Source organism: Martes martes, assembly GCF_963455335.1.
Source record: "Martes martes genome assembly, chromosome: 6".
Classification (NCBI taxonomy): Eukaryota; Metazoa; Chordata; class Mammalia; order Carnivora; family Mustelidae; genus Martes; species Martes martes.
The window spans coordinates 62837076-62862159 of NC_137893.1; the positions used below are offsets into that span (position 1 = coordinate 62837076).

The 25084-nt window shown below is 36.8% G+C and overlaps 1 protein-coding gene across 9 annotated transcripts in view; it reads left to right on the top strand.

Moving 5' to 3' along the window:
• The window catches only part of REPS1 (RALBP1 associated Eps domain containing 1), an 82074-nt gene extending 58044 nt beyond the window's left edge, over positions 1-24030 (top strand). The window contains exons 9-20 of one of the 9 annotated variants that reach the window (XM_080805498.1): positions 301-422; positions 3784-3864; positions 9531-9618; positions 11046-11147; positions 13054-13126; positions 14433-14551; positions 15551-15615; positions 17304-17489; positions 18616-18711; positions 20738-20886; positions 21623-21728; positions 23762-24030. In XM_080805498.1, the coding sequence (XP_080661624.1) occupies positions 301-422; positions 3784-3864; positions 9531-9618; positions 11046-11147; positions 13054-13126; positions 14433-14551; positions 15551-15615; positions 17304-17489; positions 18616-18711; positions 20738-20886; positions 21623-21728; positions 23762-23830 (1256 nt within the window). In that variant the 3' untranslated portion in view covers positions 23831-24030. The remainder of the gene's footprint in view (positions 1-300; positions 423-3783; positions 3865-9530; positions 9619-11045; positions 11148-13053; positions 13127-14432; positions 14552-15550; positions 15616-17303; positions 17490-18615; positions 18712-20737; positions 20887-21622; positions 21729-23761) is intronic. The other 8 variants (XM_080805499.1, XM_080805500.1, XM_080805502.1 and 5 more) reach the window with 8 other exon arrangements.
• The last annotated feature ends 1054 nt before the right edge of the window (positions 24031-25084 follow it).

Sequence of the window (25084 nt, forward strand, 5' to 3'; positions counted from 1 at the left end):
TTATTAGAAAGTGATTCAAAGAATGTGCCCTATTGCATTATTGTTATGTATAACACTTTTTTTTTTTCTGTTTATGCCTAACTGTATTTTATTTTCATGGAAAGCTATGGTTTCAAGTAGAGAATAAGTATTACATGATTGTTTGATTGTTAAAATGTTTATTTGGGGAACATAAGGAAAGGGAAGTTAGACTATAAATTACTACTTGTGAAAATCTTCTGTTAGGTTTTCTTTTATAAGTACATATTCCTAAACTAAAACATATTGTTTATAGATAATTTCTCTGTTTTTCAATTGCAGATGTTGGCGATCAGCCAGGTGAGGTAGGTTATTCAGGCTCTCCTGCAGAAGCACCTCCAAGCAAGTCTCCATCAATGCCGTCACTAAACCAGACTTGGCCTGAGTTGAATCAGAGCAGTGAGGTTAGCAGAGCTTCCCTTTTCTTTTACTAACTTAAACTGTTTTAAGGTAAGAAGTTCCAGACAGAGTAATTTCAGCATATAGCTCTTTTGGTATGCATGCACAATTGAGAGAACATACCCAGTTATGACTGTGATAAATGTTTATAATTACATGACTGAGGTTTTCAAAGTACTTTTTCATAATAAATACTATCGTTTGGTTTCCACCACTCATTACTGCTAAAACCTTGTGAGTTAGATGGGGCAGGCACATGAAGTCAACAAAGGGGTGGATATCTTGGCCAAAATATCTCATAGCCAGGGAGGGACTAGAGCTAAGATTTAAACACAGATCCTTTGACATTCAGTCAGCTGTGGCGCCCACCGTAACTCTGCCTTCTCATTCCTGTAGCAAAGTATGTGATAATTAATATATTTGGAATCTTAGCTTTGGAAGTGGTATGTGAGAAGTTGCTAATCCAGCTTTCCACGTGAAAAATGCACTTTCTACAACCCAGGCTATTTACAATAATTCAGTTCTATGTAGTACAAAATGGAAATAATTTCACTGTTAAATGCAGTGGTTAAAGAAAAGTCGTGTAAGACCAGGCACAGCATACAAAATGGAATTGCTCCCTTATCACTTTGGAATTCCTTTATAGAAAACAATAGAAGTAGGGCCCCTCTGATTAGAAAGAGATTGTCTGAGGCCCCCAGGCTGTTAAACCTTAGTGCTCTGTAGAGCTCCTATCGAAAACCACTGTTACTGGCTGTTAGGGCAGTTTTCTTTGTGAACAAGTTCATGTTTTCCTTATAGTTTTTAATATCACCTTCATAGTACTACAAATCTAAAAGTTTGTTGACTTTCAAGAAAAAGAGTCTAAGCTTTCTATACTTTCCATGTATTTTAAAGGCTGAAAAGCACTGGATTAAAGTGACACTAGTTAATTTTGGGCAGATGAAAAGCAGAGAAGTAACTGGCCAGTTTAAAATACTTAACTGCTGCTTTAGGACATGATCACAGATACCGGTGTCTGAGACATTATAACACATGTATCATAAAACAGCTGTTTAAGTATTTTTTTTTTTTAGAGGGAGGAGTTAAGCCTTGGAAGAATTTACTAGTACTGAGGCTTTATAGAGAGTAGGATCAATTTTCTTGAAATCACTAATTTTTGCTGCATTTCTTCATTTGTCATTTTTTAAAAGTACTATCAGATTAAAATTGTTTATGTTCCCTTGGTACCAGTTCATAAATAAAAGCAACTCTCTAAGAAGCAACTCAATTCTAAAGCCCATCTTCATTCTAGGTAAAATTGTGATGTGATCGTTCAAGCCTAGGAATGGAGTCCCTTCCAAATTCTGATTCCAGTAGTTGCATTTTCCCTTAAATATTCATAGCAAGTTTCATGTTGTAGTACTTGCTAAAAAGATCATGAATGTCATAATTTTTTTTACTATACCAGAATGTTACTAAAACTAACATTAATTTTGAGTCCTTCCAACAATAATACTTATAAAAGATACCTACTTAGAATATGGAATTTAAATTATCTATTTTAACTTTCTACCACAAAGCACTAATACTCTCTCAGCAAATACTTACTCAGCACCTGTGAATCTGGAGGAGGCACTGGGTAACACTAATAATCATCCCTAACATCTATGGAGCACTTCTGATGTGCCAACTCTGCTCAGAAAGCTCTCTACATGTATTAACTCCTTACATCCGCACAACAGTCTATGATCTAGGCATTATTAGTCTCATGTTACAGATGGTGAAACTGACACACAGGTTAAATAACTTGCCTAAGGTCATACAGCATAACTAGGATTCCAGTAGTCTGGTTGTAGAGCCTGTGTTCTGAGCCATTATACTAAAGTTACAAAGCTCAGGGTGTCTGTGCTCTCCAGGAAACTTACATACGGTCTTACAAAACCAAGTGACGCTTCGTGTTACCAAGTAGGATAGGTAGTGCCTTTTCTTGGGCAAAAATCTTCTACATCTAAATTTTTATCCACAATTAGATAATTAGGATTTTTAAAATTCCTTCACTACCCCTGCAACAATAATTACTGAGGAAACTACACTAACATCACGATAAAAGTGAATTATTGTGGGCTTTCTTTAAGAATCACTTTGAATGCATCAGGATTAGGTTGTTGAAAATTTTATTATCTATTTTTGTAAATAATTTTCAGCAACACATTTGCTAATATTTAATTTCTACATGTCTTCTCAAATTGAATATCACTATTTTAAATAGTAAGTCGAACTTTGAAGCATAAAAATGTATACTTTTCCATACTGAATTATAGAAAGGATTTTGGTTACTAGAGTAGGTGTGTCTGTGTGTAAACATTTGTATGTATATATTGTATATGTGTAGATGTTTTTCCTTCTTCAGAGGATAACTGATAATTCTTAAGCAAATTTTAATGATAATTTTAATGCAGTCTCAATATAAAAATCTTATGCTATTTTATTACTGAGATCTTCAAAACAAATGGAACTTACTAAAATTAATACTGACTTATCACTCCACCTGTTTTAAGAGGTATGCTATTTGTGTGTGTACCTCTTTTAGAGGGGTAATATTTCATATCAAAATCCATCTTTTCTATGTAACACGTACTCCGATGCTTGATTTGCTCTCATTGTGGCCGCATTCTGATTTTTCTGGCATGGGGTGGGGATGGTGCCCAACTGGCAGCTCTGTCTTGTGGTCCAGCATGGCCCTGTGCGCAGTGCTTATGGCAGGGGCTGACTTGCTGCAGGTTGGCATAAGCTCAAACATAGATTAATTCCAAAAATCATTTTATCTCAATTATATTTTATTAAATATCTAGACACATGTATAAAATATGTGCACGTCCATAATAGAATCATCTTTCAGGGGTCGCACTGGCAAGTCACACTGACTTGCTTTGTTTTGACCAAAACTTTGGTACGCAGGATTCATCAGCATCGCCAAATTGATCCATTAACATTAGAACTTTGAAAGAAGGATTTGATGTAATTCTTTCTCTGGTCAAGACAAACCCCTTTACATTTTTACTTTGTTGCCATTTATACCACTTAGACTCTATTCCTATATTATGTTTTGAGTTTTAACTTTGTGAGACTTGGAATCTCTTCCATTGAGATTGTGATAAATTGTTACTAGACATTTGATGTGAAGCTGCTCACCTTAACATTATAAGATGACCCAGGATAGATAAGAATAAAATGTTTATGGAAAAATAGAAATTACAGAATTTTGTCAGGCCTCTGAAACACAACTTGCAGTGCAACCTCTGAATTACTTTGCTAAATCTTCTCCAGTGATCTTTTACTCCATCTTTCTCATCATGCTGACTTGTCTCTCCTCTGTCTGTTCAGCAGTGGGAGACATTTAGTGAACGCTCTTCAAGCTCACAAACTCTGACCCAATTTGATTCTAACATTGCACCAGCTGATCCTGTAAGTCAATCACTTAGCTTGCTTGTTTGAAATTAATTTTATTAACCCAAATTTCCATTCATTATGGTTTTTAGCTGATATGCATGATTGAGTGGAGTGCTTAGAGGGAAGTGGTGGCAGGCTTTTCAATTTTTGTGTGCTTAATGGTGGAAAGATTTTTTTTTAATCACATTTTTTGTATTTCTAGTTATTTTGATGAGAGAAAACTGTGTGTTTTTAAAATCTAGTATATGTGTCTAAGGAAGCATTTTGTGAAAATTGATTTAGCTGACCTTGTTTTCATTTGCCGGTTCAGTGTATGTTCTAGTAAACATATACCGTGTATCTCAGTGCAGTGACCCTTAGTAAATACTATTTTATTTGTATGCTTACACATCATGTAATATGTACTTTGTATGTAAATATGCAATGTCATCTTTCATTTTAACAGTCCAGTTAGAATGGCTTTGACTTAACTAGTATGTTGAGTTCTGTTAAAGAGAATCAAGTTCAGCAAAAAAAATACAGAGTTGTTGGTCACAGATTCCCATTGTGCAAGGGAGCCTCTGTCTTGTCTTCCTGTGGCTCACTGTGTTGCTTTGAAAATGCTACAAAGTTCACATCCTGATTTAAAGAATAAATTCTATCCCTACAGAATTAATTTCATATAGACCTTACCTGTCCCTCAAATTATTTAAAATCTTTAAAACCTTAGCTGTTAATCATTCTTCTCACTCTTCACTCCTCCTTTTCCTTTTATTTTTATTTTTTTCTCTTAAAGAGGGGAACATACTAATAGGCACCTTTCGAAACAAAAGAGGAAGTAGGAAGAAAAGAAGAGAGTAAGGATAGGATTTTTTTTTTTTTAATGAGTTGAGTGAAAAGATACAGAGAAAGGGACATCTTTTGAGATGTTTCTGATCAAAGAGCCATTAATTTTGAATCAAATATAGTAATAACTTATTTGATGTGGATTTGGGATAAATGGCATGTAAAGATAGTTCATTTTCAATAGTTTAATGGATCTTATCTGTGCTTTATAATTTTAAAGAGTTAAGTCTGTGAAATAGGATGCTGTTACAGTGATTTCAAGCAGATTAAGTATGGAAGTGTTTTAAGTGTCTGTTTCATAGTTTATTAATTAATATGTAGATCATCTGTGCCCTTTGCTTTTTCATTGCTATTTTGAGGGCATTAATGTTTGGTTTCAACCTGAAACTTAAGGAGGAATAAAAAAGCAAAACATGATTTCTTTTTTTTTTTTTTAAAGATTTTATTTATTTATTTGACAGAGAGAGAGAGAGAGAGAACGCAAGCAGGGGGAGTAGGAGTGGGAGAAGCAGGCTCTCTGCCGAGCAGGGAGCCTAATGCGGGACTCGATCCCAGGACCCCGGGATCATGACCCGAGCTGAAGGCAGACGCTTAATGCCTGAGCCACCCAGGTGCCCCCATGATTTCTGCTTCTTATTAGCAGTTTTAATTAAGGTCTCTTGGGAAGTGACAGGTGCTATAAACTAAAAATTTACCTTTGCTCTAAGGTTTATTTCTCCATATTATTCTTATCTCATACTTACATAGTCAAGTTAATTTTATTTAAAACACTTAATAAAAGTGCTTTATTGGAAAGGCAAGTTTAATGTAGGAATACAGAATTGTTCTATTTTATTCTCCAACCCTTAAGAGATGGTGAAAATAAACATTCATGGTATTAAGATTTTTTTGGTCAGGCTAGGAAAGAATATTATATATAAAAACCTAGAACTCAGAGACAGAATAAACTGATTTGTAACTGGCAGGAAGTGCCGGGAAATATTTGACTTCATCATAGTGATGTTCTTGTAACCTCTTAGAAAAAATATCCAAATTTGTGAATTCTAGTTCTAGTGTTTAAAATTATATGGCTCAGTACTTTCTTTTGTCATCTGTAGTGTGGCAGGAGGCTGTAGGAAATTAAAAATGGTTAATTGCTATTTTAAACCTGAATTTAGATCTCTAAACTTGATAAAGTTGGCAGTCTTAAATATTTATAATCTGGTACCTAGAAATATCTTTTTTCTTTTATGGTGATAAACTTAAATCTTAACGTTGTTCCCCAACTAGTGATATTACTTTAAACTTGCCATTAGGAGAATGCTTGCTCTCATTGAGGATCTAAGTTCTTATCCTTCATTTGATACTTACCTGGCAAAGTGCCTTCTACAGAACACAGCCTATACCCATAATCCCAAATGATCTTTGCAAGTCTTCTGTAAATAATTGTGAGTAAATAAGGTCCATACAGATTAGAAGAGAATCACCTAAAGAAAAATGCCACAGCAGTTCTAATATGAATTTAAATACCTTACAGTGTTGAAAATATGTAATGGAATATTTTTAAAAAGCTAAAATTTGGTAATTAGCCATTTGCTCAGTAAAGTAGAAGTCTATGAAAAGCCCTACACTTCTCTATAGCACTTAGAGACATCTGTATCACACAGTGCAGGGGTCTCACATGCAAACGGAAATGGATAATTATTAGGCTCCCAGAATTGTAATGAAATTAAGCTTCTGATATCTCATTTCTAGAAACTTGATTGCTTTTGTTGAACTGCTTATCATTAATAGCCTCTGGTAGAATCTGCTTCTGCTGCTAAATTCTAGACTGATGAGAAGTGTAATGCACTAGTCTTTGCCATGATTTATGCCTGATCTTGAGTGCTATAGAACTTCTGAGTAATTCATCGTATAGAAAGGAAGTTCGTTTGATTACTGATTATGGCCAGCTAACTCACCTGGTTTGGTAGAGCCCTCTTCTGGGTGCCTATGATATTCTCTAGGAGTATAAAAATGTCAAAAAAATTCCACTCTTAAGTAGACCACAGCTTAATCGTGATAAGTTGGTGGTTGTAATATAGCTCATTTTGATAATTATATATAGCTGTGAACAAAGTTGTTCAGCCACAGAGAACTGTGGGCTCACTTAGCCCAGTGTATTTGGGAAAGTTTTCACAAAAGAGGTTATGTTTGTTTGCTGAGTTTTGAAAGAAATTATGAATTGACAGAAGTGGACAAGTGCATTACAAGCAGAGAGAATATCACAGGCAGGATCTGTTGAGTGTGCTGGAAGTATAGAGGAGACACGTGGATGGGGGGATGACAGGACTAAGTGTGGTTGAAACCAGACTGGGAAGGTCTTTCTGTGATAGACCAAGAATCTGAACTTAATCTCGTAGACATGAGGAGCCCACTAGGAGTACCATGACGATATGGGGATGAGAAAGAGGCAGTTGGGAAAGATCACTCAGGCAACAATGCGAAGGGTCAAGAGAGAGCAAGAGAATGAGTGACACAGAAATGAGAAGTAGAGAGGCTGGACTCGGGCAAGATAATGGGATTTAAGGCAAATAGAAAATACAATAGATGAGCATAATGCATTCAATAAAGTGTACGTAAAATCAGGTGCCCAAATATATGACATAAATTTGCCATGAGTGATTAGGAATGGGTTTCCTAAAGTTGATGAGGTGATTTGAATAGGTAGAAGAAACTGGGCAGAGCCTGCTAGTCAGTCTTTATACTTTTTTCTCTATTTTTAAATTAGAGGATGCTAATTTGGAGCGTTTGATGACTGAGGACACAGAAGCATATCGGCATTCATGGTTCTTCATTTGAATGTCGAAGTGCTGAGAGTCAAAGCTCTCTATCCTGCAAATCACAATCACAGACGGAGCTTCTAATATATATGCTAGCTGGAGGTTAGGCCTGTCATCTGTGAAGAGCCTGGCAAGGAATTGCCATGTCCTGCTGGCATCCAGACCTGCTGGACTAGAACTGTCGCAGGCTCACAGCAGCCAGTGGTAACATGGCTGAAGTATGTGATACAGAATTGATGTGCAGACACAGAAACATGCAGATTATTTGGAGGATGGCTGGAACAGTTATGATTTTCTTTTCTTAGAGTCGTTATCATGCCTTCCGTGTATTGTACTGGAAATACATGAAAAGGTTACTTCATAGTTCCAACTGTTAAAAGTTTTATATATCTGATTTTATACACACAAAGAACATATATTTAGATGAATATTGCTAGTTAAAACATCTACTAAAATTTTTTTGCATGTTTTTTCCTAGCTTGTTTGGGTTTTGGAATAAGAATTTATTGACTCATGAATTATCATTTCTTTCTCCTTTGATCTTGCCTTATAAGGCTAAATTCTGATTCTTATGGCATTTATTTCTGCCACTAAAATTGTGAGTTAAGAAAGTAGTAGTTATTCCTAAAGCTGTGTTTTTTATAACCACAACTACAACAAAGAACATCTTAAGTGTATTGTTAAAAATATTTTCCTGAGAGTAACTCATTATTTTGTGAGAAATCTAAACTTTTATCCAGCTATAATATTCATCTTTCTAACTATAATATTCATCTTTCTAATTTTAGAGTTGTAGGGGAAATGTCAGAGCTCTGTCCACGATCTTGCTGGTGTGGGGGCAGAAAATTACTGTGAATGGATCTGTCAGTATAATTGCAGCAAAGAATTTGTTTGTTATAAATTGATTGAATGTAGAGATTATGACAGTAAGCCAGGGAGACCTGTCAAATACGAGACAGTATGCTAGAATGGAACTTCCTCTAGCAGAGACTTTGTGTTACCTGGTACTTTCAACCAAAAACGGTGTCTGACTTAAACTGAAAAGTCATTATCCTTCACACTGAATCATTAGACATAACTCATAACTAGATACTCAGAATTTAAGGATCTCAGGTTCTGTCCTTAGCTGCAGCATATACAAAATATGAACTGACACCTCACAGAAGGAGCTGAGCCCCCTTACTAGTACTGGTCTCTTGCTGTTAAGCCAAATGCTCGATCCTGTTCTGGTTCCTCCCCAGTGGGTCTCAGCTCCCAGGACCAGGCCTGCACGTGGCCCCAGGAGCACCTTTCTCTTTTTGTTCTCTTTCTGAGAGGCTTATCTTCGTCCTCTCTTCTTACTTTGCTGTTTGCATCCTTTTCAAAAAGTCTCTACTACCAGTTTCCTTAATCCCCTAACTAGACTTGCCACTCACAAAGTTAAGGAATATCAGATGTATTTCAGTCATGAAAAGGTTTAAGAAAAATACTGAAATGTTAAAGAGGAGGATTTACTTATGCCTCTTTAAAAATGGATGCCACTGTGGAAGTTTTAAATAGCTCTGTAGGACTAATCTGCAGGAGCTGTGTATCATGCTGACTTATAATATAGCAAGCACTATTACCTTTGTTTTATATGGGAAAAAGTGAATGTCAAATTTTTTTCAGCAGTTCAGGGGAAAAAAAGTTCCGTCTTTTAGTCTTTGGGTTCTCATGAAATAGTTCACTTTAACCTCAAAGGTTCAGATTTATATAATATCATGAGATCATCTTACACTTTGCCTTTGAATATTGTCTTCAACTGTAGGTAGTTTTATAGATCTTGTTTTTTTCAGTCAAATCTTTAACCACTCAAAAGTTAAAATGCACTTTTTATAAAAGAAGTCAGATTATTAGGCACACATAGTGAACTTGATTTTTTACATGTAATTCTAAAACTTATAATTAAATTTATTTTCATGCTTGCCTTAGCATAAATAAAAAAGTCTATTTAAAGTGTTGTTAGTTTTGATTATTTCATAGTATCAGCTTGGCATTTTTAATGCAAAGTCTGTATTTCCTCCCATCTGTCTTTAGGATACCGCTATTGTTCATCCAGTTCCCATTCGTATGACTCCAAGCAAAATCCACATGCAGGAAATGGAACTGAAAAGAACTGGCAGTGGTAAGGAAGCTGTTGCTGGATTATCGTTTAGATTAGCATCTAACTGAAATACACAAATAATTATTCTTTGAGGGCTCGAATTTCTTACATAATTTTTTATTTTTTTAATGGTACTTTCTAGAAGAATACATATATATGTATGCTTGTATATGTTGTTCAGTTAATATGACAGTTGCAAAAGGGAAACTGTTGAGGGGTTCCTGAATGGTTCAGTCATTTGGGCACCTGACTGTTGATTTTGGCTCAGGTCATGATTGTGGGATCTTGGGATCCAGCCCTGTGTTAGCCTCTGAGCTCAGCAGGGAGTCTGCATGAGGATTCTCTTTCTCTGTCTCCCCCCCATCCCGTCACTTCTCCAGCACACACTCTCTTCTCTCTCAAATAAATAAATCTTTTAAAAATTTTTAAGAAAAGGGAAACAGTTGAATATATGTCACAAAGTTTAAAAATAAGGACACTTGGAAATGTGACTTTTCTAATACCCTGTGGGGTCGTATTTTTTTTAAAGATTTTCTTTATTTATTTTAGAGTACATGTCAGCAGGGGGTGGGGGAGGGGAAATGGGAGGGTCAGAAGGAAAGTGAGAGAGGATCTTTTTTTTTTAAAGATTTTATTTATTTATTTGAGAGATAGAGATCACAAGTAGGCAGAGAGAGAGGGAGAAGCAGGCTCCCCGCTGAGCAGAGCCCGATGTGGGGCTCGATCCTAGGACCCTGGGATCATGACCTGAGCCGAAGGCAGAGGCTTTAACCCACTGAGCCACCCAGGTGCCCCGAGAGAGAGGATCTTAAACAAGCTCCACGCCGGACGCAGGACTCCCATCACAAGACCCTGAGATCAGGACCTGAGCTGAAATCAAGAGCCGGTCACTTAACTGACTGAGCCACCCATGTGCCCCAACCCTGTGGGTTCTTATGATGACTGCTGTGAACTTAGATTTAAAGTACGTTCAGATTTTAATTGAGGAGGTATATGTTAAAATAAATTTTGGCTTTGACATTGTTTTGCTTAAACTCTTGAAGTTTCTCCTCATTTTAGATTAAATGCTTTAGTTAGAGGTATATTTATTTTCTCAGAAGTATATTTATTTTCTGTATAAGTCAACATAATAAATTACTTAATTTTACAACCATTTGTGTGGTGTTTTAAGCAATTACTCTGAAGGGAAAAAGTAACAGAGTACGAACTCTGTTAAGTATGAACAGAGTATGTAAATTGACTTTTTTGTTATAACCTATCTTCTGTTATGGCAGAAAACAAAATTCTATATGAAAAAGCTTATATTTTTATTGAAAATGCTATTTTGTGTTGTATCTCCTGAGGTTTATCTGCTACTTCTTTGGAATATGTAAATGAAGCCTTATACTCTGAAGTGTATGAATTTATTAATTCAGTTCTTGTACTTCTACCTATTAATTTTCTATTAGATCATACTAATCCCACTAGCCCATTACTTGTGAAACCATCTGACCTGTCAGAGGAAAGTAAGATAAATTCATCGGTGAAATTTGCTTCTGGAAATACTGTAGGTAAGCAGAAAAACAGCATTACAGTTTCCATTTGAAGTTGATTAAGTCTGGACTTAGAATCTGAATAATTCAAATGTATAACTATTTCATATTACCTTTACTGAATAAAGTGGAGATTAGTCAACCCTTTTAAATGCCCTACCCTCTGTATGAGTAAATGCTTGCTTATTGCTTGCTGGACCTGCTTCTGTTTGCCATCCCTCTCGGTTAACCACATTTAGTCCATGGACTCTTTCCTCTTCCCCCTCACTCCTTTGTCTCACAGGAAATTGTGTGTGTACATGCATTTATTCCGCATATGTTAAAAGAATAGTGTGTGGCAGGCTCTGTTCTAGACACTGGAGATTTAGCATTTAAAACAGAAGAAAAATCTTTGCCTTTGTGGAGTTTCCATTCTGTAGGGGATGTAAGAGAAAAAAAAAAACAAAACAAAAATCTTAACTCCTGTCTTAGGAGATAAATACACTTGATAAGAATAAAAGCTGGGAAAAGGAAGAGGGAGTGACATTTTAAATAAGGTGATCAAAGAAGACCTTACCAAAAGATGACATTTGGGTTAAAACTTGAAGGAGACGAGGGATTCGGCTATGAATATCTGAAGGAAGACGTTTCAGGCTTAGGAAACAGCACATGTGAAGCCCTGTTTAGAGAACTGCCTTCTGCTGGGAACAGCAGGCAAACACCTGGAATTTAATCAGTTAGCATATGGGACGCCTGGGTGGCTCAGTCGTTAAGTGCCTGCCTTTGGCTCACGTCATGATCCCAGGGTCCTGGGATCAGAAGCCTGCTTCTCCCTCTTCCACTCCCCCTGCTCTCTTGCTGTCTCTATCAAATAAACAAAATCTTTAAAAAAAGAACATATTTGGCTGGCAGAAGTAGCAAGTGGTAGAGGAATAATCGGGGAGCAGTGTAAGAGTGGCTTTTACTGAATGAGACAAAAAGCCATTAGAAGATTTTGAATAGAGAAGTGATGTGCTCTGACCTTTTTTAACAAGGATCACTATGCTGTATTGGTAATAGGCCCCAAGAAAGCAAGAGTCAAAACAGGAAAGGCCATTTAAAAAACAATAAGAATAATACAGGCAAGAGAAGAGGATGGCTTGGCCTATGGTGGTAGCAGTAGAAATGCTGAGAAGTGGTCAGATTCTGGCCGTATTTTGTAAGAAAAGAGCATAGGATTTGTTCACCTGTGTGATACAGGATGGGGCTGGGAGGTCATGGGCAATTCAGGGAATTTTGGTCTGAGCCACTGGGAGTTGAGGAAAGCTGTGGTAACAGTGGGTTTGTTGAGGGGATAAACAGAAGTTGAGTTTTGGACATCTCAAGTTTGGGATGCCTCTTGGTATATCCACATGGAAATATGTTAGTTTTAGCATCCTTTCTGTACCAATTAAACAATTCAATTATTTGCTAAGAAAAAGGAAAGGGATACATTTTGAAGTGAAACTGAACCAAATAACCAGTCTCTTCAGTTTGTAATCCTTGAAAGTAAGTAGCAATGCTCTTTTACATTGTCCCTGATTTTCTATTTTAAAATTTGTCATTGCATCACAGCCATTAGTCTGCCTCTGGGACTCTGCTCCTTCATAAGATTTTGAGGATTTGGAAAAGATATTTTCTGTGGTGAAAAATGGGAAAAACCTGGCTTATCTCATAAATTTTATTATTGTCTAAGCAATTTTTTATTCCTATATTAACTTTCCTAGATTATAACTTAAATATGTCATGTTTAACATGATTTGTATGTAATTTTTTACATTTAATAACACTCAGGTGAACTGTTAACCTATTAGCCAGTCTTTAAATATCTTTGATTTGAAATAATAATTATTATATTTGTTTAGAGCATATAGGATAAGAAGTGAATAAAAAATTGTTATTAAATAGGATATATTCCATTTATCAGCAGATGGGTACAGTAGTTCAGACTCTTTTACTTCGGACCCAGAACAGATTGGAAACAATGTAACTCATCAAAGGTCAGTATTTCTGTCAATAAAAAGCATATTAAAATATCTTGTTACATTTTAATATTAAGAATTCTTTTAGAGCCAAGTATGAATTATTTTCCTCTATTCTTCAGTTCTCTGAAAGCTATTAAGTTACCTGTTGATTTAAGTAGAAGGAAAATAATTTTGATTCTTTTTCAACTTTAATAGGAAAGCAAGAGGAGCCTTTATTGTCCCCATGGTGTCCTCTGGAAGGCTTAAAAAGAGTTATAGTTAGGATTAGCAGTTTAATATAGTCCTTTTTGTAAGTCAACAGTTGAGATTCTGTTTAAGTAATAAATGTACAGATTTCCTTGTATAGCCTTATGGCAAGTGCCCACAGAATTCTGTATTTTAAGATGCCATCTAGAAGCACACACCTAGTGTTGGGCTCCTACCTACCCTGGAGATCTGCGTTACATACAAACTTCTCAGGCATAAATTAAAAAGGTATGGGATAGGATGAAGGTGGCAAGGGATTTGTCTGCAAGGGCTTAAGCATCCGCTAAAAATTGTGTGCAGGACAGAAGCATCTTTTTCCCCTCATCTTTATACATACTAAGTATACTTTTGCCACATGCTTGGAGAATATAAAGAGAGACTAGTAGTATAGCATCTTGGAAGAAATTCCAGACTCAGACAGCTTCTTTGTATAATTACTTCTCTTCAGTCATCTTGGATTTTATTCTCCTTTTTATCCCTGTAAGTGAGGATCAGATTCCCAGAGTCCATGTGACTCTTTTCAGAATACAGAAGACTTTGGTGGCAAACATGTGAATCTCTAGGGTGGGTCCAGAATGAGCACAGCCACCATTATAATGAGATTGCCTGTGGGGACACAGAAATGGGCACCTCACGTAGTTGAGCAGATTCTATTTCAGCTTACCAAACTTCAGACTTTAAATAAGGTGAAAGCTAACCATATCTGAAAGTAGAGTTTCCCTTTTGTGAAAATGGTTTTTCAAACTAATACTATCTTTAATTGAATGGGATAATGTTACTAGGTTTGTGTCTACCTTAAACCCATGTTTAATAATGAACTTTCTTTTCAAATTTTTTGAAATTTGAAAAAATGTATAATTATGCTTCATAAAAAGATTATTTGCCACATTGAATAATTACTTATTTAATGTATATCAAACAATCTTGCCCTTATTCACTGTAATACTTACATGCCACTTGAGAAAAATGTCACACCAGTAAGATCCTTTAACTGTTTAGCCAAGTTTGAAAGCTTAAAAAGAAAAAAGCTCCATTACCTATAGCATGACCAGTTGTAATGGGATGAATTTTATAGGTCTCATTCAGGAACGTCGCCTGATAGTACTGCACCACCACCTCCCCCTCCAAGGCCACAGCCTTCTCATTCCAGATCATCCTCTTTAGATATGAATCGGACCTTTGCAGTCACCACAGGTAAGGGTTAGAGAAGCATAATAATCTATTATTTGATTTTAAAGTTTGTTAAAGAGCACATATTATTTTATTTTCTCTTACTGTGTCTTATTTTTTTTAATTATCTGAAGAGAAATTTTGAGTTTAAAAGGTGCCAGATGAGAGGAAATTTTTTTCCCTTGATGTGTTTGAGTTTTCATGATAAAGATAGGAACCTCTGAGAGATGCTGCGAGAGATTTTAAAACAAGCATTAGGAGAGATCAAGAAGAGAAAGCTGATAGGTCTTCAGTTAGCTGACAAAGGAGAGAAAAGACTCATAACTTATTCCAAGGTTTTAATTTTTATATAACTGGTTTTATTGTTATTAATAAATGTTGATCATAATAGAAAAGTTAGGAGCAGAGGGTGATGATGTTTTGTTTTGGGGTGTTATGGTTTTGGAATGATGAGGAAAAGAGGATATAATAGTAGGCCATGGGTGTGTGGGCTAAGAAAGATTATATTATTTGAGAATCATTTACATAGAAATGATTGAGTGAAGTATTAAATGCAAAGAGAAAATTTGGAAGTCTGAATATTTTATAGCTGGAGAACATTCAGAAATAGAAGAAAGCCAAGAATGTTAACCATTCTTGGAAACAAGCTTGTCAAGAGTGCCTTGTGCAATAGAACAAGAGAAATGAGGTCTGAGATAGAGAGCCTGGTGGCTCAGTCAGTTCAGCGTCCAACTCTTGATTTCACCTCAGGTCTTGATCTCAGGATCATAAGTTCAGGCACCACATTGGGCTACACACAAAACAATTCCCTAAAAAAAAAGAAAGAAAGATACGAGGTCTGAGAAAAGGCGATTAGTCTTGGTCATTAGGTCATACCTAGATAGTTTTACAAGATACTAAATGCTTCCTGATACTTACCAGGCATTCTTAGCAGTCTTTATCATTTGATCACATTCACTCCATCTGTTTGTTCTACTAGCAGAGTATGTATTTACTAAAAAGACGATCTGTGTATTTACTTAGGACAACAACAGGCTGGAGTTGTTGCCCATCCTCCTGCAGTGCCTCCAAGACCACAGCCCTCACAGGTAATTCTCCAATGTATTCATTACTGACCAATTATATTTGTTAGGGTTTGCTTCTACTCTAGAATTATTTTGAAGATTAGGAATTACCTAATTGTCATTCTTAATGAGCATTTTATTCAGGGAAGCTAAGTCTTATTTTGGAAGTCAAGAATAATGATTAGACAGAAACTTCAAAGGTGGACCAAATGATAATGTCTTGATAATGGAAGGTTTAGTGGCGAGAACAGTGGTTTGGGAGATAGGAGATGTCCCTGTCTAGACCCAGGAGATGTCTGGACCCAGATGAATTTGGTTGATTTTTCTGAGTTAGATTCCTACAATGAAGTTGATTATTTGAAGTTAAAAAGATGGTTTCTGGGGCGCCTAGGTGGCTCAGTGGGTTAAAGCCTCTGCCTTCGGCTCAGGTCATGATCCCACGGTCCTGGGATCGAGCCCCACATCGGGCTCTCTGCTGAGCAGGAAGCCTGCTTCCTCCTCTCTCTCTGCCTGCCTCTCTGCCTACTAGTGATCTCTCTCTGTCAAATAAATAAATAAAATCTTTAAAAAAAAGAAAAGATTTCTTAATCATCAAAGATACTGAAATTTGAATATTTTGTTCAAACTATCAGCGAAAATACTTGTCTTGGGTTGAACTGTGAAACCCAGTGAGTTGGTCACTTGACTCAAGAACCAGTCCAGTGAGGAAGACAGACCTACAAACAACAATTACAGTAGAAGGGCTGTGCTAGATATATTTATGAAATGCTTCAGCACAGCTTGACTAACTAGTAAAGTCAAGGATCACATTGGAAAGGTGTTATGTAAAATGAAGGATGTGAGACTTTAAGCAGAGACTTGAGAGATCAAGAGGGCACTCCTCTCTCAGAAGGAATGATGTGGCCTGGCATACTCCAGGGAACAAGAGTTCGTTCAGGGCCGCTGAATGATGGGGATTGAGGCTGAAGAGGTGGGAAAGGGGCAGAGTATCTCTATATCATACTAAGGACAGAAGTCTTATAGGGGAGAGAGTTTTTAAAGGGTAAGCAGGGAAGAGCCTGCAGATTTCTTCCTGTAACACCCTGTACTTCTGCCGTCATAAACTCACACTGTCTTAAGTCCTCGTGTACTTGTCTCTTATCCTGCGCTGCACTGCTTCATTAGGGCATCCGACTTACTTGTTTGTTCACTGTAATTTCCGTAGTGCTTGGCCAGAAGTTAGATTTGGATTAAAGATTTTAGAAGGATTGCTCTGGCAAAGGAGGGGAGGACGAACTGAAGGGAAGTACAGTGAAGTGTTGGGAGGATAGTTAGAGCAGTGGTTTTCACACTTCAAAATAACCTTTCCAGAAACATTAAAAAAAAAAAAAACTTGTTAAAAGCACAGACTATTGTGCAGTAGCCTAATTAAGAAAAAAAGTTAGATGCAAGTACAGAGTCAAAGAGTAAGACCAGACCCTTCCTCTCCTTTAATGTACTTTCTTTGCAATAAGAATTTTACAAAAGTATCTTTCTTACTGAAGTTTTGTCATCTTGATTTTTTGAGTGTCTCAGCATTCCACTTACAGTTTTTAGAGCTAGATGCTACCGTTGCTCATCTCCCTGGATTTACAGATAACAAAGCATCTCTACAGTATATTTTCAAAGAAGAAGGTTGCGGACGGTGATAGACTAATGAAGTGTGTGTTCCTCCATCCTGACCCATTGTGTAGGCTCCTGGTCCCGTTGTGCATCGCCCAGTGGATGCCGATGGCCTAATCACTCACACTAGTACCTCACCCCAGCAGATACCAGAACAACCAAATTTTGCAGATTTCAGCCAGTTTGAAGTATTTGCTGCATCAAATGTCAATGAAGAACAAGATGATGAAGCCGAGAAACATCCAGAGGTCTTACCGGTCAGTTTTAAGGGCTTATCTAATTTTCTGCTGGGAAGCTCTTCCCACATTATATTCATAAGCAGGTCTATAAGCAGAGGAATCTCTAAAAGAGCAGATACCATAGTGGACATCAGCGAGTAAAATATCTGCTGCTGCTGCTTTAGAGAATTTATATTCCCTGAGTCTGTGCTTCTTAATTACTTAATTGGCCTTAGATACCTGCTGGTTACAATATAATGCCTAATAAGAATCAGAATGTGGTGGGGCGCCTGGGTGGCTCAGTGGGTTAAGCCTCTGCCTTCGGCTCAGGTCATGATCTCAAGGTCCTGGAATCAAGCCCCACATCAAGCTCTCGGCTCGGGCCTGCTTCCCCCTCTCTCTCTGCCTGCCTCTCTGCCTACTTGTTATCTCTCTCTCTCTCTGTCTCTCTCTCTCTCTCCCCGTCAAATAAATAAATAAATACATAAATAAATAAAATCTTTAAAAAAAAAAAAATCAGAATCTGGGTAGAAGTTAGCTGTCATGGGAAAAGGCGCAAACAACCATCTGGGCATGCCTAAAACACTGCTCAGGGACTCCCATCTGATGTGTGATTTGGTGAAGATTTGCATGTAACAAGTGGCTATGGTTACCCTAGCTACACTCCATGCATACGATGTGAGTCACATTAGTTAGACCTACAGACCACAAGCTGCCAGATTCCATCTTAACAGACAGTGTTTAGGAGATGCTCTTCAGGTCTAGTGGCAGGAACTTCTGCTAGCCACTTCTTCGAGCCTGAAACTTTTTGTCTAGCCCTGGGGCCACTTCGGGTATGGCCTACGCTATCAGGAAGGCAGAGGAGGGCCTGAGGGGAAGTACAGGTGTGTACAGGGTACTGGTACTCATGCCTCTGGGGCAGAGGCATCCCCCTGCCCCTACCACAAGAGCTTTCCAAACAGTGCTGGGCTGCATCCTCAGCCCTCTCCTGCTCTCCACCCTTCTGCAGTAGAGAATGGCCATTTTTGCAGGGTTTTCTCACAGTCCTTATTATGAGAATGAATATTTTCTTAACATTTTACTCTCCAATTTGTTAACATACATATTTATGCATAATTGTATACTGCTTATGTATAATTAGGAATGATAATATATTCATCTCTAGGTTGAAAAAGCTTCTGATTCTGCAAGTTCTCTTCGAGTTGCCAAAACGGATAGTAAAATTGAAGAAAAGACAGCTGCTAGTGTTCCCGCCAATGTGGTTCGTGATGTCTTCTATAATATTATTTTGTACATATAAAAGGTTATATGACATCATTTTCACTTTGTAAGATTTTAAAGATGACAAAGATCTTAGAAATGAAGTTAACTGCAGAGTATCTAAGCCATTCCACTGCCTTTAACTGTAATATATTTGGTCTGTTTCAGAACAGGATCTGCCTGTTTAAAAATTCTAGGAGGTGATGGTCTGTCATCTAGTATATGCCATAGGTTCTCAGAATTTATATGGTGATGACATTCTTCCACATATGGAAAGTACAACTTCCTTATTGGTCAAATTCTGTTTGTTTTATTGCAGTCATAAGTGTCATAGAGAAAAATTACCAACCGTCTAAGGGTGTTGTGCTCTTTTTCTTTGACATTTTGGGAATAATTTTTCCCCCAACATTTTATTATAAAAATGTTTAAATATAAAGTAAAATTGAGAGAATTTTGTGTTATATAGATCAGTAAACCCACACCATGACTGTACCATTAATATTTTACTAATGTTGCATTATCACATACTGTCCATCCATCTATCTATTTATGTCAATCCTTCTTATCTGGTTTTTGCATTGCAAGGTAAATTATAGGTATTTGCTTGTTTTTCCACTGAAAGAAAAGTTTTGGTAATTTTTTTTCCTGTTATCACCCAGACATTCCCAGTAGTTATTATAGCATGTGCTTCTGAGAGTGCTTAAACTACTCTCTCGACACTATTTTTTACCATATCTTTGTGATATTTTTTAAATAGTGAATTTTATTTTTGTCAGCTCACAGCAACAAATTAAAAATAGTATTTAACCAAAGATATGGCAGTTGATTGTCATTGTTATTTATTAACAGATCAAATCAGGTTATGGTAAATACCAAAATAACATATTTGAATCATTTGAGGGAAAATACAGAATTTTTACCAGTGTCCACTCGTATTTGGGAGTTATAATTTTTGTGCATCTTAGTTATTGTTTTTAAAGAATTGCCTGGCTTTCTCTTTCTTTATAAATTGCTTTATTAAGATGACATATTTTAGGGGCACCTGGATGGCTCAGTTGTTAAGCGTCTGCCTTTGGCTCAAGTCATGATCCCTGGGTCCTGGGATCGAGCCCTGCAATCAAAGCTCCCTGCTCATCAGGAAGCCTCCTTCTCCCTCTCCCACTTCCCCTGTTTGTGTTCCCTTTCTTGCTGTGTCTCTCTCTGTCAGATAAATAAATAAAATCTTAAAAGAAAAAACACATTTTCATATTTTTGACTAGGAAATCCTATAATGATAATGAATGGATATTTCTGGAGACTCCCCCTTCCTTTTTTTTTTTTTTTTAAAGATTATTTGAGAGAGAAAGCACGAGGTGGAGTTCCGAGGGAGAGGGAGAAGCAGGCTCCCCACTGAGCGGGAAACCCAACACAGAGCCCAATCCCAGGACCCTGAGATCCTGACCTGAGCCAAAGGCAGATGCTTAACCTACTGTACCACCCAGGGGCCCCTGGAGACACCCTTTTATATTTATTAAGCAGTATATATATTGAACATCTTCCTTGTTAATATTTAAATCATGAATATTACAGTTTTGAGTCAGATTTAGGCCTCGAGGAGCTTATGTCACCCTTTTTTTAAAAAGTGTCTGGTTAGGTATATTTCACAGTTATGATGTCAACCCAGGAATGCCCTTTCACATTGAAATTGAACTTAGCCATGTTAAAAATACATAAATTGTTTTAAAGTGGGACAGGTGGGGCACCTGGGTGGCTCAGTGAGTTAAGCCTCTGCCTTCAGCTCAGGTCATGATCTCAAGGTCCTGGGATCGAGCCTGCTTTCCCCCTCTCTTTGCCTGTCTCTCTGCCTACTTGTGCTCTCTCTCTCTCTCTGTCAAATAAATAAATAATTTTTTTTAAAAAGTGGGACAGGTGACTTTTAATTTTTGGAGAAGAAGCAGTGTAAAGAAAGCAAATGATGTTGTAAAGTGCTGAGTAACTGTGAATGTCTTGAAGGCATCCCCATTGTTAACGGACTTCTTCTCTTGTAGAGCAAAGGCACCACACCTCTTGCTCCACCACCTAAACCTGTTCGAAGAAGATTGAAATCAGAAGATGAATTAAAGCCGGAAGTTGATGAACACACACAAAAGACAGGTGTCTTAGCTGCTGTGCTTGCATCACAGCCTTCAATTCCTAGGTAATCAGAGCTGTCCCTAGACAAAAGGGGCAAAAAGCACAGCACTTAACATATCAGAATGAAGGAAATTATGGTCAGACTGGCTCTCTAGTTGAGCAGAGGGTCCCAGGTGCTCCTCTTTGAGAGTTTTTTGAGTAGTTGAAATATTCTCCCCACTTTCCCCCTTTCTGTTATCTGGCTCAATTCCAGCTTCATTTTAACAACCTAATGCAAACCCTAGAGCAGAGTTTTTTAAAAATTAGTGTAGAGTAACAATAAGATTTTAACTTTGGTTGCCCTGAACCAAGAATCAGCCAACTAGGGTTCATGGGCCAAATTCATCCCATGGCCTGTTTTCTTAAGGCCCAGAGCTAAAAATGGCTTTTATATGTGGTGTAAAAAAGAGAAGGGAGAGAAGAGAGAAAAAGAAACCAAAAACAAGAATATGCTGCAGAAATCATATGGCCCACAGATTAAAATATTTACTAAGTGGTTGTTGATAGAAAAATGGTTACCTGCTCTGGACTAAAAGTCAGGTGATTGTACAGAAGAATAATGAGAACAATAACAATAAAACTTAATCTTCTGAAACTTAGGTACTTTTGGTTGACCACTGAAACCGAGCAAATGATGTTGAGCTATGCTATTAAGGCAAAAGATGCTCCCTCTACTTTCTGGATTTAGAGAGAGGTCAGGGAGGAATGGAGAAAGTTTAAAGATAAATGACAGTCCTATTTTCTTGCCCTTTTCTTCTCAGGTCTGTTGGAAAAGATAAGAAAGCAATTCAGGCATCAATTAGACGCAATAAGGAAACCAACACAGTTTTGGCCAGATTGAATAGTGAATTGCAGCAACAATTAAAGGTATTCTGAATCTTTATTTGGGGAATTCCATGGACTCAGAACATCTCAGTTAACTGGAACTTAGAAGTGATCCAGCATTTTTGAGCTAGTATGAAACTTCCCAGGTAGTAAGAGAAATGTGTATCTAAAATGTTTTTTACACCGTTGAATCTTTGTATATTAGAAGGAATTTTGTATCCTCAATTCTGATCTGATTGTCTTACCGTATGTTTTTATATATATATGTACATATATATAGATAGATACACATATATATATATATATGGCATCACTGTTCCTGTAATGTTCCTGAACTTTCATAATGAAACCCAAGAGAGGAAATGTGACCTTGAGCACCACCAAGATGATACATGTGGTTCCCTATACTCTTACTTAATTCTAAGATGACTTGAGTATTGTTGGTTTATCCTTTTATCAAAGACAACTCAGAGTCTCATAAAGAGAGATAAACTGGTCTAAAGAAGATGGGGACAGTTGAGATCATTTTGCATGTGGAAAAGGAAAGACAAGCCTTAGGTAGAAGTGATGCTTATGGCCCGTGTGTACTCCCATCATTTACACTTGAGAGGAATGGATATGTTTTTCTTTCTTACCACTGTGATTTCTTTGAATCTCTGCAAATAAAAATGAGCTAGAATCATTTATGGTTTACAAACATTAAGCATTTAAATCTTATAAACCAGTGACTCTCACATCTCAGTGTATATACAGTTAGTCAGGGGTCATGTTAAAATGCAAATTCTGATTCATATTAAATATGGAAAGGGATCTGAGAATTCTGCATTTCTCATAAGCTTCCAGATGATGGAAATGCTGCTGGACTGTTGGTCCCACTTTGAGTAGCAAGGTTATAAACCACAAAGACGAGAGAAGAGTCCGTGAAAGTGTAAAATGAATGCAGAGTTAGTTTGTTCCCATAACATTCTGTTGGTATCCCTCATCCAGCGTTTATCACACTATCTGGTATTATTATCTATGGCACATTTGTCTCTTTTCCCTACTAAAATGAACTCACTAAAAGTAAGTCATAATTTTTTCTGTTCAGTGCCCCTCGCTCTCTCTCTGTACGTGTGTGTGTGTGTATTCCAAATTCCAAACCAAAATACATTGAGAGAAAAGAGAGAGTGATGTGTTAATGCTCAGGCAGGACATCAGAAGTCAGCGAGGACTCCCTAGATAGATTTGTAACCATCCTGTCTCTATCCCTAAAAATCTAGCGCATGTTAGGATTTGATAAATACCTGTGAATGTTTTGTATAGCTCTTTGATCAGAGAAAATACTTGTAGTTATTCTGTGATTATGAATTTGGTCTGTTGTAAAGGAAGACTATAAAACTAAGGATAAGCTTACTAGTACCTTACCTTGATAATGAAAATTTTGTTGACACTTGTTTTTCTAAAAGAACTAAAGGCGCCTATAGAAACATGTATATAGGAGCTGTTTTTAAAATCACTTTTCTCATTATCTTGAAAAGAAAATAGGAAGTATGGTACAAAATAGGAAATGGTTCTGGTTAAAAAATTATCAGCGTGTTCGAGAAAAAAAAAGATGAGTTAGGATTTGCTGGCTATCTGAAAAGACTGCTCACAATCAACAGTGATTAGAAATTCTGATTGCAAAATAAATTTATTCTTTGTGAAACCAAAAGTCAGATGAGGTTCAGGAGTTATCAGAACCAGATAACATCACCAGGGGAAAGAATCTGTGTTAATTGTTTCATCTACTGTTACTGCAGGGGGTAGGCTTTATGCAAATACATGCATTAGTAGCATCATTTGCAAATACTGGCTTTTCTGATAATTAAAAAAACATTTTATTACCCTGATTTATTTAGTAAGAAAAAAATTTTAAGATCATATTTTAATAGTACTGATATATAAAGAAACTCCTTGCTAAGTTGAAGTATCCTTTTAAAATATGAATGACTCTCCCTTTGTCTTAACAAATTTAAATTGTTTTCTTGATGCTGAGTTGTTGTTAGATGTGCCTTCATTTTTATATACTTTGAAACATAACTTTGCATCTTTTTCAGGATGTTCTTGAGGAGAGAATTTCTCTGGAAGTTCAACTGGAACAGCTTCGACCATTCTCTCACCTATAAGCCAATTGCCGTTAACTGTGAACATACCCATTTTTAGGCAGTTTTGGGTTCAAGCCAGTTTGGAGACCCAAACATTCAGCTCACTGCTTAATTCAACATTAAATTTTATGATTCTGTTTTGCCCTATATGTTCACCTGTATTTAAGTATCTTTTATTTTTTAATTTCAACAATAAAAGGGTCAGGATGACTTTTCCTGGAGGATATATTGTGTTTGTTGGCATAGCCCACCCTTCTTACTCCATAGTATCAGGAATACATAACATTGGTCCAGTATACTTAAGTGGTGAGAACCTCACACTGATTTGATTACAGAATGGCCTTCCCATTTGTATCTCAAGCACAGACTGAAATATTTGCAAAAGAAGTAAAAAAAATAAATTGTCAATTTGTCTTTTAGGTTTAATATTTTACATAAAGCATCTATATTTTGTAAAAATCTTGAAAATGAGTTTCCTACTGAATTTTTTATTTTAAAGAACTGTATTGGATGAGGCATTCCTTAACCATAATCAGCATTCTTTAGGAGTCATGTGGTACTTTCAGGCTTCAACTTGGAGGTCACATTTTATAATTTTCCCAGGGAAAATTGAGCAGTTTCACCAGTAACCTAAAATTGTTGTGTGTGAGATTTTAACTCAGCAGTCATGTAAACTTATGAAATAGCTATGAAGTCAGGTCTTTTTTTTTTTTTTTAAGATTTTATTTATTTATTTGACAGAGATCACAAGTAGACAGAGAGGCAGGGAGAGAGAGAGGGAAGCAGGCTCCCTGCTGAGCAGAGAGCCCGATGCGGGACTTGATCCCAGGACCCTGAGATCACGACCCGAGCCGAAGGCAGCGGCTTAACCCACTGAGCCACCCAGGCGCCCTGAAGTCAGGTCTTAATTGTCCCCTAGAAGCAAAGGGAAAGTGTTGAACCACAAACGACTTAAGTACTGTCCACATGAAAACATCATCATTTTTGGCATGATTTATGCACTTAAGTCTTAGTTAGAAACTTATGCTTATCAGTCGCTACATAGATTATCTTCAAATAATAATATTTTAAAACTTTTGAGGGCATTAATTATTCACAGAATAAATGGGAATTCCTTGAGATTTCTAGTTTACCTTCAGCTATTTTGTCATCCAATCTTTGGTCATAGAGACTGGTTTTTCCTATTAACAGAGCTTCTGAAGTGTGTCCTATTCAGGTTGAAAAAATGTCTTAGGATTTGTTTCATATTATATGATATATACATTTTGATCATAT